The sequence below is a fragment of the Macrobrachium nipponense genome, chromosome 10 (genome assembly GCF_015104395.2).
Source record: "Macrobrachium nipponense isolate FS-2020 chromosome 10, ASM1510439v2, whole genome shotgun sequence".
NCBI lineage: Eukaryota > Metazoa > Arthropoda > Malacostraca > Decapoda > Palaemonidae > Macrobrachium > Macrobrachium nipponense.
Genome location: NC_087204.1, coordinates 95,667,777 through 95,682,662, shown reverse-complemented (window position 1 = coordinate 95,682,662; position 14,886 = coordinate 95,667,777). Strand labels below are relative to the sequence as shown.

General features: G+C 35.1%; 1 protein-coding gene across 4 annotated transcripts in view; it reads right to left on the bottom strand.

Annotated features, from left to right (window-relative positions):
* Window positions 1-13,597, bottom strand: part of LOC135223772 (NACHT and WD repeat domain-containing protein 2-like) — a 108,271-nt gene extending 94,674 nt beyond the window's left edge. The window contains exons 1-2 of one of the 4 annotated variants that reach the window (XM_064262543.1): window positions 13,439-13,597; window positions 1,450-1,567 (exon numbers count right to left, since the gene is read on the bottom strand). In XM_064262543.1, coding sequence (XP_064118613.1) covers window positions 1,450-1,552 — 103 coding nt within the window. In that variant the 5' untranslated portion in view covers window positions 1,553-1,567; window positions 13,439-13,597. The other 3 variants (XM_064262545.1, XM_064262546.1, XM_064262544.1) reach the window with 3 other exon arrangements.
* Between the last annotated feature and the right edge of the window lie 1,289 nt (window positions 13,598-14,886).

Here is a 14,886-nt window from a genome sequence, read left to right as displayed (position 1 = left end):
AGAAAACTGAAATCGACTTTATTATTAGTTTTTTTTTTTTTTTCAAACAAAATCCACTTTAGAAAACTGAAAGATCGATTTTTTTTTTTTCAAAACAAAATCCACTTTAGAAAACTGAAATCGACTTTTTTTTTTTTTAAACAAATTCCACTTTAGAAAACTGAAATCGACTTCATTATTATTTTGTTTTTTTTTTAAAGCAAAATTGACCTCAGTTTTCGAAAGTAAAATCTACTTTAGTTTTCGAAAGTAACATGAATTTCTGTATGACATAAATAAGAAAGAAAAAAAATGAGAAATTAATTCGAGGAAAAGGCTTAAATAAAAGATAAAAAAAATGTATAAATTATTCATGAAAAGACGTTTGAATGAACGGATATTCACGTATCAGCATCCGATTTCAAGGCCACGAGAGAGAGGGAGAGAGAGAGAGAAAAAAAAAAGGATTAGACCAAGTTCCATACGAGATCGATACATACGTGAGTGGGAGGATTCTCCCCCAACCTCTACCCCCACTCCCCCCACCCCGTATACACTCCCATTCCGGCATCACGCATCGAGCGTTATAGATAATGCATACAATAGGTAGTTTGTGTACGGATTGCCAAACCTTGATAGTCCCTGGTTTATCAGTTTAACGCTTGTGTGCCAAGGGCGTGTTCAGATGCAATAAATGTACGCACAAAACAGCTTTTAAAAAAGCGTTTTTATGGTACGTTGTAATGCATGCAAGTCCATTCTCTCAACCGCATCCCTTATTTCAAAATTCAAAAAAAAAAAAAAATACTATAGGCTAATACAAACATGTAATAAAATTTCGCCGTTGCTGGTTAACGCTTGTTGTACATTTTAGTTTAGAACAGAATATTATGAATAATAATACATTTAGTGTGAACGAAGAGAAATATGGCGTTTTCGTCCTTAAATTAACAAAATGTCTCGGTTATAAGTTAAAAGTTGTATTCAGAAATAAAGAGTAAATCTTGAGAACATGTTACTTAAAGGACAAGACGTTAAGTTCTAATCTGGGAAACAACTAAGTATTGCAGTTTTCCAGCAACGGTTAATGTTGCAACACTGAAAAAAACCCTAAATCTAACTTTGTTAAGTTCGCTACTACAACGTAATAATGATTTCCAGTATGCAATTGGAAGCTGTTGCTGCAAGTTGAAAAATTTTTTTTAGTCTACTAGTTGAACATTTTGTATTGGTATGTGACTAACTGGACTTCAGAATATGTAATAAAAAATAAATTAAAATATATTATACTTTATATATTTAAATTATACACTATATATTATAATATTATGTATATATGTATATATATATATATATTATATATACATATGTGTGTGTTTACACAGCGAGCGTGCGCACGTGCATGCCCGCCCCTAAGCGTATTACAGTAGTGAATACAAGTCAAAATGAAGCTTTCGTCCGTGACCTTACCTGTGAAAGTCGAGGAGGTGAAGATTCGGCAGACCTTTGACCCCACAGGGGGGAGGGTCTCCAGACTCCCGGCGAAGATCTTCTCGACGGTGCGGTCGTCCATTTTGTCTCAGAATTTCTGCAGATGTTTTCGAAAAAAAATTCCTTCAGTCAATTACTGTTAAGTCTTCAACATTTTTAATGGTGAAACTATAAACAATATTAAGTTTAAATCATAAAAATAAGTTTAAATCATAAAAATAAGTTTAAATCATAAACAGTTTTCATTTTAAATCAAAATAATTTTAAATCGAAAATTTTTCTAATGTTTAAATCATAAGTATTTAAAGTTTAAATTAAAATATTATGTTAAAATCATAAACAGTTTGAAGGTTAAATCATATGGATTTACAGTTTAAGCTGCAAACAGTTTTTAGGTTAAATCTTTTAATAATTTTAACGTTAAAAGGCCAGTTTTATGGTTAAATCATAAACAGTGTTAAGTTTAAATCAACCTATAACAGACAATTTTAAGGCTAATCATAAAAAATTCTGTGATTAAAATTGTATATGATTTAAACTTAAAAATGTTAATGATTAAAATCATTTATGATATAATTAACAAAAGAGAAATTTATCAAGTGACGGCAGTGCGAACCATTATTGTTTTAAATCAGAAACAAGCAGAAATTTTTGTGGTTAATTTTTTTTTCCATTTCATTATTATAAAATCTAATGCTATCTTAAATTTTCTATGTAGAGGCCGTCGGAACGGGCAACAGAGTAGGTAAAAATAGTAGGGACAAAATGGGACTAAACTCGTCATGGAACAACTTAACATGGAACCACCGACCTTTAAAAAAAATCAATTAAATAGCTGTTGTTAAAGTCGTGATAGTTCCCTGTGTTGACTATTGATTATTGTGGCAATGAAAGGTCATGTAATCTTAACCAGATCTAAATAAATTTTAAATGGTACTACTCACTAATGTATAAAGTCTAGTTAATTCAGTAATCGTTAATTTCCCAGTACTTCCAGATGCCCATATATTTGTGATTTTTTTTATTAGTTCCCGTCAATTTTATGACGAATTTTTAAAAATAATTATCAAAATAGCTTCTGAACCAAATAGGGTTTGCAGTTTCATTACATTTACGAACTTTTTCTAGGTTCCTCAGTTTATATCAATTAGCTACAAGTAAGAATTTATACCAACCCTAAACAATTCACAAAATATAGGTCTATGCAATCTCTCTTGAGTGCACCTACCCAATTTTAAGATAATTTTACAATACCAGTTTTCAAAAGTGTACTTTCATGGCCTGCTATCGGAAAAAATGAAAATTATAGACTAGCTTAATTAACAAAAAAGATTTACCTTAATTTGAATATGAAATACTATGTTGATTCACATCAACCGTGCATTTGATGTCTAGGCCAGTCTCTTACGACGCTCCTGATTGGCTGTTGATAAGCTAATCACAGGACAGGAAACTCTCAGTCTCTCTCGAGGGCGTTCACACGGGTAGGATCTATGTTCCACCTCTCCTGAGGAGAGGTGGAACATACATCATCATGTGAGCTCTCGAGAGACTGTGAGTTTCCAGCTCTGTGATTGGTTTGTCAACAGCCAATCAGGAGCGTCGTAAAGGACTGGCCTGACATCAAATGCACTGTTGATGTGAATCTATTTATATTATACTCTACTTATATAAATGCTAATAGTATAGCCTGCTTATTAAGCCTATGGAAATGATCTCTCACGATACTATTAGGGTAGGCCCGGTGAGTTTTCCACACAATAAGCTAAATCGAATAAAAGGTTAAAAAAAAAATAAAAAAAAAACTGAGTTGGTTATACCTATTAACGAAATCATTTCCGGTTTCCTGATGTTCAGCCGTGCTATACCATGCGGTAAATAACAAGTCTTCATTCTGCTTGGTTTGCAGGAACGAACTAGTTTACACAGCAAGTCCTGCCACTTGTTTACACAACTAAATAGTCTTGCGTGCTGTTTTCTTACGAGTCATCGAAGAAGGTAGGTGCGTGTTTGTTTGTTTTCATTTTCTTTCCGCGTTTCGTGCACGCACGCACGCTGAAAGCAGTTGCGAGCTATCATGCGTTATTGACGATGCCTCAAGTCACATGAAGGATTTGTTCTATTTGTGTTTGATATTTATGTTTCGCTCGGGTTGTATTTTTCCCGTATATGTATACAACAAGCTTTGTGGTAATGTTATTATTTACTCACTATCTGATCCTGCATTAGTATATGCGCTACCGGTACCTACACAGTCTTATCTATCCGGTCATTTTTCTCATATATGTCCCATGTTACTCATATTTATCATGTATGATTCAGTATGTGTATTGGAGAAGAAGTGCTCTTAATAAATTGCTAAATGTAACTGAAACGTGAAGATCATACGATAGCGACTATATTCTTAGGCCTATGTATTCATTGGCAGAATCTAAAAAGTACGTCGTCAATAGGCCTATTGACGTCAACGAATTGAAAACAACATGGATATATGCGTAAGCAAATAAAAAAAACGTTCCATAAAACGCGTCTGCCATAAAAAAAAAAAAAGCATTCTCGTCAACAACGTGGCGTACCCGTCCGCATACCACGTAACACAAAGATCGTTCATCCGTCCCGCTCAAATATGCAACCGTTCCGTTGTCAGCGTGGCTGGAGAACATGAGAGGAACAGCCGCCCTGTCCGCTACGGGTACGGTGAACCGAGGAACGCGTACGAAAGCACTTCTTTGAAGCACAGTCGCAGCATGACTACCGAGGAATGACAGCCTTTTGCTTTTGACAGTTGATGTTGCCTGAAGTTTGAGATGGGTGGTTGAATTACGGAATTAATGCTACGTTTACGTAGTTAGTCGGTATTTGTGGTGATCATGAATTGGTAGGAAAATATTCTAGAAATTCACGTTACAAGAACTTAAAAAACAAATAAGCGAATTATTTTTATTTGGTGCATAGGTCTATTTTTCCACAAACAACCACACACACACACACACACACACACACACACACACACAGAGAGAGAGAGAGGTGGCAATTTTATCAAAGGAAATTGTATTGTGTCATCGTCGTGTTATGTTTAACGAAAAGTTACTCAATTTCCGCAGGTAATCCCACCTTATTTTTTTTATAAAGGGACTCATGCACTTTAAATGACACTTAAGGTGTGACGGAATCTCAGGACCACGAAGATAATGCATTTAAGAAAACGTAACTCACCTATGATAGTATTGAGATGAAAGATACGGAACGGTTATGTACAATATAGGGACAATGGTTTGAAGGTCGCAATTCACCAAGATCAAATGATATTTTCTCCGTATCAACAATGTAAGGAACAGATTTCTGTATCTTTTTTTATCTTTCATTAGACAAAATATACAATATTTTACAATTTTAACAGAATTACATTCAGAATTGTATCTAGGATAATTATGCTTAATGTATCATGAGGGTTTGGTAACATTGCAGGGGGGCCCATGGTGTACATGCACTCAAAAGCACACACGTTTACTCGTTTGTGTGTGACCAGTGCATCAAATATTTCATATTTTTCTTATTAAAACGTTGCCCTTAGAAACTTGATAGGCCAGTGGACGCGAAAAAGATAAGAGCAAGCGGTCTCTGTTAACATACAGAGTTAATGAAATCACGATAAATACAGGTGGGAGACGCCACAAAAAATTTAAATCATCACGGTTCACTTATCAATTGACACCGCTCGCCATCGCAGAGTTACCAACGAAGCATCCATAAGTTTTTCCAACGGAAATCTCCGTCATTGCTCTCTCTCTCTCTCTCTCTCTCTCTCTCTCTCTCTCTCTCATCGTTTGAGGTTGGCTATATTGCGATGGTTAAATTTTCCTTGTAGCTCATGGTCACAACTCCTCGTGTTTAGGTATATGAACTTCGAAACTTTGTAGACTGATTGCTTTTACAATATTTTACCTAAATGCCATCTTGTTACAGGTTAACGGCTTATATATATAATGTGTGTATGTATGTATGTTATATTCCGTATACAACTGTATATACTGTACTATAGAGAAGATTGCATCATGATCATGCAATTGTGAACAGTGAGTGACGCGCGGTTACAAAGACCATGTGTATGTCACGTGAACTAAATCCACATGATTCAGTCCATCGTCTGAAATGAGCAGTAATTATGTGATTGTTAATCATCTTAATGTACTAAGACGGTCACTACTCCCTCCCCCACCCCCTTTCATCTTACTTTCTTAACAATTGTCATGTAGAAACCAGGTCAACTGAAGGCGGCATAGTTTTGCATTCGTGTCCTACCAAGTGGCAATGTAATGAGATGACACCAACAAGATTTGGAGAGAGAGAGAGAGAGAGACTAAACGCACTTGAACAGACTCCCAAGATAGAAGCGGAGAAGATAACGTCTGTCGAATTTTATTGCCCTTCAATAATTATTATTATTATAACCTCCCCCCCCCCCAAGCGATAGATTATTTTGCTATTATTTCTGTCGTTTTCCAAGAAATATGTAACTTTTTGGGGGGCTTTGTTTCTTCTTGAAAGACCTTTGTTTTCCAAAGCAGAAAACGTTCAGTTTTATTTATTTATTGCCAGTATACTAAGGCAGAAATAAGAGTTCCGAAAGAAAGTCCGTTAACTACTACACTTGTACGTGATTATGTAGGAGTGAAGACGCGCTGATGGTGCATTTTTAAGGTAATTGCATTAGGTATATAAGTGATTGAATTTGCACAATTTGTTTACACGAAAATTCATTACGCGAGACGCATATATGTATATGTATATATATACATACATTATATATATATATATATATATATATATATATATAATTACATGTGCGTGCAAAATTTTCTGGGCTGCCTCCTACTTGATTGAATAACACCGAGCTTTCTCTACAGTTAAATCAATGAAAGCTTATAGTAGACAAACATCATAGAAATGCTTGACTGTGAACTCTATCCTCTCGCGAACCGGATGTTAACCGAACACAAATACGATCTGGGCAACAGAGATAAGACTTCAGTTGCGAAGTTGATTTTTTTCTATATCTCTCTCTTCGGTCTTTAACTTCAGTTGGCCTAACCAGAGTCCGCAATATGACTAATGGTGTGTCAGTTTTTCCTCGTCCACCCGTTAACAAAAGGCAGTCGTGATTGTGTGTTTGTGTGTGTGTGTGTGTGTGTGTAGACTTTTTAGAATGGGCGTGCATGATAATAGCTGTCGTTAGGGTTTCCAGTAAAAGTCCGCAAAGTCGTTAGCCTGCTTGAGAGATAATTAGTACGATAAGATTTTGTAATGTAACGCTATTTTGATTACTAGACTGTAAGGTTTGTTAACCCAGGTTTAACATGTTATGAAGGTCTGTCTTCTCTAGGTTTATAATTTAAGGACACAGACAGGCAGACCAGTCCTAAGAATTCAGTTAATGTATTAGGAAGCTACCGAGATCATTCGTTTTCTGACTCTCTCTTCATGCTAAATAATAATATACTTACAGCAAATAATTTTATGACTCCTAAACGAATGGCATGAAAACATTAGCAGCAGTTTTAAATAATCAAATTTAAAGAAAAATTGTAACCGAAGCTCAGTAACCGGGTGTTTCTACGGATTGAGCCTGAGTCCTACAAAAGAAACCATCCCTTAAATCCGAACTGCTTTACCACTTTTGCTCTAGTCGTTCCTACAAATTGAGCCTTAGACCTATAAAATGAACCATCCCCTAAATACGAACTACCATACCAGTTTTGCTCTGGTCGTTCCTATACGAGTTGAGCCTTAGGCCTATAAAAGAAACCATCCCTTAAATCCGAACTGCTCTACCATTTTTGCTCTGGTCGTTCCTCCGAATTGAGCCTTAGACTTATAAAATGAACCATCCCCTAAATACGAACTACCATATCATTTTTGCTTTGGTCTACGAATTGAGCCTTAGGCCTATAGAGTGAAGCATCTCATAAATACGAACTTCTCTTATCATTTTAGCTGTATAACAGAAACAGCGAACGTTCTCCAAGAGTGCATGTGCGATGCGAAACCGTGACCAACGAGGAAAGTGGCTTCGTTTCACATTCTTGTTGGCGTTGCGAAAAACGTTTCGTATTCATAAGAATGAATCACTGTTAAGCCCTTCCGGTCTGAAAGATACGTATTGTTCTTGTCATTTAATAACCGTATGCAATTCGTGTTATAGTTTTCTCCTTTACGACACATTGTTTAATAATAATATAATAATAATAATAATACAATGTTTGTTATTATTGTTTTAGGGATATTTCCATAAAATATATTATTAACAGAACATCATGTAAAATATTAAGCCTTTGTTCCTGTATGTATGTATGTGTGTGTAAATATATATATATATATATATATATATATATATATATATATATATATAATATATATATATATAGTGTGTGTGTGTGTGTTTGAGTACACATGACGCATTGTCTTCATTCATTTTTAATAACTTCTTTTCACATTATTAATTTCATAACCATATAAGCCCTCAAAAGGGCATATCGTTGAAATGTAAGAGAGAGAGAGAGAGAGAGAGAGAGAGAGAGAGAGAAAATTTCCAGTCATGTGATATTGTAGTCACCAATCTCCACTTCTACTTTCTTTGTTTATTCTTCTTCTTTCTCGGGAAATTCTATTTCTCGTTAAACTCTTTATTGTTATTAGTACGGTTGCAAATGAAGGAATTCTATTCATTACTTCCTCTTACCTAAGTTTTTATTCATCCCGCATTAATTCGCAGATCACAATGTAAATTTATCGCTTGCTGCAAATATTATCATTATTATTATTAGCATAATTTCAATTATTATTATTTTTAATACTATTATTATTATTAAGGTAATAACTTTATATACAATGATGATGAAATGAAGCTAAAGCTATTGAAGTGTCTCCTTGGTTTAGGAATTCTGTTTCCTCTGTGTTCCCACTTTGTTAGGAGCCTAATTTATTATCTCAGATATCTTGCTTTATTTTTTGCATAATTTTCTTTTTTCCTGCATGTCCGGGCAGGATAAGAACGTTACGGGTCTTGTCGACCGTTAAATTAATAAAAGAGAGAGAGAGAGAGAGAGAGAGAGAGAGAGAGAGCCAACCATGGGATGCTCTGTAGTGCCAGAAAGTGTTACCTCCCCTTGAGTCACGGAGTATTCATAAGGGTGACGTTGCAAGCCCTACGCCCTTCCCCATGGATATTCAAGACGGTTATGAGCCGTCACCGTCTGGCTAGTCTTGATGGTTATCCATCCAAGTACTGACCAGACCCAAATTTGCCTAACTTCACTGATTAAATATAATATATAAATATATATATTTATATATAATTATATGGATATATATAGTGTATATACATATATATTATATATATATATAAGAGAGAGAGAGAGAGAAACGTAAGGGAATTTTATTTCCAAAATTACTAGATATTATTATTCAAGATATCACTAGATTTCCTCTTGTTTCCTTATTTTAACAACAGCCTTTTACAGTTTTAATTGTATCACTAAAAATACATCTAATATTTAATGTCTAAAGCCCCTTTTTTCAGACTTTTCACGTGTCCTTGGTTTGAGCCATAAAAGAAATATTTTTAGCGATTCTCCTTTCCCTAGCTACGAAGTTGCAACAGATGGAAGATAATTGCAATAAGCTTCCCTACTCACATTGCTATTATCATGCAACTTCAAGCTGTGTTAATGTTCTGTTTTTCAGACTTCATATAACATTTCACTTTGACAAGTCATTACTGAATATATTCAAATCAAAACAGTACCTGCCTCTCATGCATTCTCTTCTTCATCCAACGTTTGAATTACAGAGTACTCTACATCCAGGTCACGGTAAAGGTCAGGTCAACCTTCTTCCCCCGTTGCATTAGCCGGGCCTTGACCTCTCTCTCCCCTTCAAGCATAAATAACTTTAGGGTGTTACGTCAGATTTGCCGAGGTTAAATTTGGAGACATTTTTTGTGCTTTTCTCTGTCTTTATGTTGCCCGGTAAGGGATTTCTCTCTCTCTCTCTCTCTCTCTCTCTCTCTCTCTCACACACACACACAGATATAGATATATATATATATATATTATATATATATATATATATATATATATATATATATATATATATATATATATACGCATATACGTAACTAGATATATACGCATATACGTAATGTGTATGTATATATAGGTGTGTATGTATGCAGTATATATATATATATATATATATATATATATATATATATATATATATATATATATATATATATATATATATATGTAATTTATTACAGACTTCGTACACACACATATGTATATAGTATATACACATTCACGTTATTTTATCACATATACCCTTGACTTTTTTTAATTATATAGTGAACACAGAAGAATGCTGGGGATTCTACGTGGATGGTAATAAAGTCACAGGGGGTGGGGGGGGGAAGTCAATTTTGGATAGGAAATAAGTCACATTGATTTAGTCTTTTATTTATGTTTTTGCGGTTAACCCCCAACGGGCTAGTACTAAACACGCCGCAAAGGTGGATACATACAGGGGTAAACGAAAAAAAAATAAAGAAAAAAAAACCTTGGGGTCACTATCTAGTAAAATTAATGTGATTTTTTTTCATGTGCCTTTTCCTGATTTTTTTTCCGTGCCTTTTTTTACCTGTACTTTTTTCTCTCTTTTATTCAAAAATATACATTTTAAAGTTCATTTTGCAATTCAGTACATATAAAATATATGTAGTTTATGTGAAAATCAACAAATACATAGTCATAATATTCTTTTATAGATCAATATACTTAAATTTACTATGTATATACATACATATACACATACCACATGCTGTAAACATACCCAGATACATATATATCTGTATATATTAAAATTACAGGTAACTACGTGTAATAGAGAATAAATGTTTTTAAATTATTTAAGCAACACATACTTATTTCTGTTTATACTTTCTCTTATTAAAACAAATAAGTGTGGATTTATAACCATACCAAATACCAGATATAAATTCCTATCTTTCAAACTACTTGTGGGACTAAAAAGAATTTGGTACGTTTGTGTTTTACGAGCATTTTTTTTTTCTCTTAATCTTTTCTAAATTGTGACCCCAGCAGAGTTCTGGGGTCGTTGTCTAGGTCTAATATTTCCTTGGGGTCATTATCTTTATGATATTTAGTCTTTTATTGATGATTTTACGGTAATCCCCCAACGGACTAGTACTAGAAACGCCGCAAAGGTAGATACACCCTTTTTATATACCAGTATTGACGTCAGTACGATAAATGAATCTGGGAAAGTGTGTTCATTTATTACAAGAATGACACCCCCACCCCAATTGGGGAAACCTTCCATACAAAAACGAGTAAGTCTTATAATGATCTAAAGAAGTTGGTACTACCCAAGTAGACTTCCACAAGCTCATTATGTAAGCTTTCAGGACGTGATATGAACAGCCTAGGGTTATGAGCCCGTTCCAGCACAGGGGTGGCTAAATCTGGGCAGATAGGCCTAATGGCCACTAATTCGCTTATTCTAGACATAATTACACCGCCTGTGCCCGGGTACCGAAACATCCTAACCTCATACTGATGTTTTGAAGCGGCATACACAAGAAGCCATCGCTTTTCAAGGCCGAATGCCTGCTAGTTTCGTGGACCTAGACCTATGTAACCGTAAAGATAAGTCTACCGATGCTGCTGCTTTAGCAAATCGAGGCGTGAAATTCATTTATGCCAACCGTCTAACACTACGCCCCCTACAGGAGACGAGAAATTACCCTACATAACTGAAAACGACACATTCTGCGGCTATTATAATAAATAAATCTTTAGATTATCTTTATATGCAATATCATAAATAATAAATAAGTATATTGACCTAAACCTACCTTGTTACAATTACCCTACACTTGAAAATATTGCCGTGCTGTCTAAGGTTTTGCCCATATTACCCTACGCGTAGGGCAATTACCCTACATTTTGCAACAATGGTGAAATTACTGTACGTACATATAAAACCCATTTGTATTCTCACCTTTATTGCCTGGAGGTTTATTTCTTGAATTTCCAACACAACCTCTGAGGACTAGCAAGTGAAAACAAGCTTATTTTTCAGTTTACATGTAAATACATAAACATATAAAACCCATTTGTGTTCTCACCTCGATTGACTGGAGGTTTATTTCTTGTATACTTCCAGCACAACCTCTGAGGGCTAGCGAGCGAAAACAAGCTAATTTTCCAGTTGAAATTTAGCTCGGCAAAGCTGGATTTATTATTATTACAAAAGTACCAACAGCTCGCTATACCCGCTATCACGCCTGAATGGGCTGTGGTCGAATGGATGGATAAGTATCTCGCTGATCTGACGACTGTGGACTCCCGAGGGTGTACCTGAACAGTTCATGTCTACTCTCCGACTGTGTCTGCTGGCCTTAACCTCAGTTTCTTCTTGATTTACCTTGTTCATTGTTTTTTTTTTTTTTCCTCCTCTCTCTCCTCCCAAGAAAGGAGGACAAATGCACGTCCTCCCTTAGGCAAGGAAAAGTGACTGTTCTAATCAGTCTCATTACTACTCTACCGCTTCAAGTTTTACCAGCATCAAAATCCTTGGAACTTGTCGAGACTACAGGACAGTTAAATCTAACTCTTCCTCTAACTCACCAGTGTATACGCCTCTTCCACTTTTTTTATAACTACTTTTCTTATTTAAAAAATAATACATTTTAAAGTTCATTTTACAATTCAATACATATACAATATAATTATGTAATTTAGTACAAAATCAATAAATATATAGTCATAATATTTTTTGATAGATCAATATACTTAAATTTACTATGTATAACTGAGTGATGTTTGGTTATCTCCTCTTTAGGGCTTCAGAGAACGCTATTTCGTCTTCCTTGAAATACTTTTTCGGAATGCAGTCTTAGAAAAATGTTTTGATCGATTTCTTTTTCTCTTTTATGTAATGTAGCGTTATCAGACAAACTGGTGAACCTTAACAGGTGGCCTCGCTCTACGATTTCTGCGTCTATATACGTGTATACTCTAATGTATGATGTAGAGTAAAAGTAAAAAAAAAAAAAAAAGATTTTAAATGTATGTTGCCTGTTCCTATTCTGCTGAAGCTTATAAAAAAAGTGTACAAGGGAAAATGTGGCGTTTTGTTTTTGCAATTAGCAAGATGGAACCGTAGTTTTTATTCTATTATTCCTTATGTTTTTTAACGGGAAGTATGTTGTATATCCGACTATATTTTCGGAGAAAAGATAGAAACGATCACAGCCAAAAGAAAAAAAAAACTTCCTTTACGAGACAGACGGATGATAATACTTTTAAAGCTTGAATTACTAAATAATCCCACGTAAGAGTGTAGTACTAAAATGCATTTTTACGGTTATTTATAGCATTTACATAATATTACAATGGTAATTTTTCTTCTTACCCGGACTCTTACTTTTATAAACAGAACATTGCATATTTAAGTAAGAGTGTAGTACTAGGTAGTTTTACACTGCACAATCGTTATATGAATACCACCATCTTCTTGGAAGGGGAATTATAGCATTTTTTGTTAACACCGAATGCATTTGTTTTACCCACCCCTAGTCGAGCTGGAATTATAAATTTATTATTTATTAAATAAGTATAAATCTTCATCTCTTCCTCAGCATATAGATGTATATTATATATACATATCAATATATAAACACACATATGTATATATAATGTATATATAAAGACACATGTTTGTGTGCAAATATTGCTGAGACAAAACATTGATTATTTCTGAATTCGTCTAGAAGATTGCTTCTGAGAGAGAGAGAGAGAGAGAGAGAGAGAGAGAGAGAGAGAAGTCGAGTCACGAGAAAAGAAACATCAAATTAACTCAAATAATTCCCCATCGATTTCCTTACCTCACCAAGAACAAAAAACACTCGAAGGCGAGAGGATATTCTTCTTTCAGGCGACCTGTTCTCGTCCCTACAACCCCCTCACGTTTGGTGGTCAAGTCATCTCCTTCTTTACGATGTAACGACGCTGTGATGTTATAACCTGCTAGGATGTCTGGCCGTCACAAAGCATCACGTAACACTGAGGACTAGGAGTATAGGAATCGAGAATGAAGAACACACGAGGAACGGGAAAAAGTTTTGTTTATGATTTTCTGGTATTTTATGCGTTTCTCCTAATTTCGATAGTACCGAAATCTTGCGTCAATGAGATCTTTTGACTCTGATTATTCGGCAAGGCTGTTGATAAATAAGTAATGAATATTTTTTCAGAATATTCTTTGATGGAAGAGACATGCGCGTGGTTCCTGCAGCCACATGACGCGTTGCCATGGCAACAGGACGCTTCCTTCCGGCACGAGTGGTGCCAGATAGCGGGGCGTTCCGTTTGTTTACATTTATCACATACGTCATTAAGCTTGCATTAAGGGTGTTTGCAGGAGATCCGGTCATTGATTTTTAAATGAACGGACAGATAAAGCATTCACCCTAACAGGTGTGGTACTAAACAGCTGTGGGAGGTCAAAGCGGTAATTATTAATCCATTTGTCCGCATTTCCGTTAAATGAAAGAGCAGTTTACCAGACACGCAAATGGTCGATGAAGCATCGGAAATAATTAATTCCATTGTCCCCGAGGGCAAAAACCGACTGATTTATGAGCAAATTGGACTAAAGATCAGTCACGTGACTTTTCAGATGGTTTCATTAACTTGTAAGGACTCAAAAATGTTTACTGTTGTGTGTTATCGAGTAGCATTACATGGCAATTATCATGTTTACTCCTGCTCTTCTCCTAACTGTCCTTTCTAACTGTCAGATCTATTATTATATTCATCTATTGACAATCAGTTCATCAGTCAGGTTGAATTTATTGGTCACACATTTACCTGAACACAGTAGCTGAATTGAATTTTTCACTCAATACAAGCATGTGTGCGTATATTATAATCGTGTGAGAGAGAGAGAGGGGTGGGGGAGAGGCTTACGAAAAGAGACAAACGGAAATGAAAATGGCAGGGAATAATACATCATAACTATCTGTGCTTTGTAATGAATGAATAAGTTTATGAAAATAATGAGACATTCATTGACGTTTTTACAAATGAAATTTATATTTTGTTTGTGATGCGACGAACATTACAGTTTCTGTACAAACATTTATCAATTTCTGTTGTGAAGAACAAGACGAGCTCACCATTCGAACCTTCTCTCTCAACACACAAACGTATGTATATATTTACACACTTAACCACCATTCCAGGCCGGGACCCACTACAGGGTAGCAACATGACTCAAGACGTAGGGTTATTACATCAAGTGACTCAACCTTTTCAGCCACGCAATCCTATG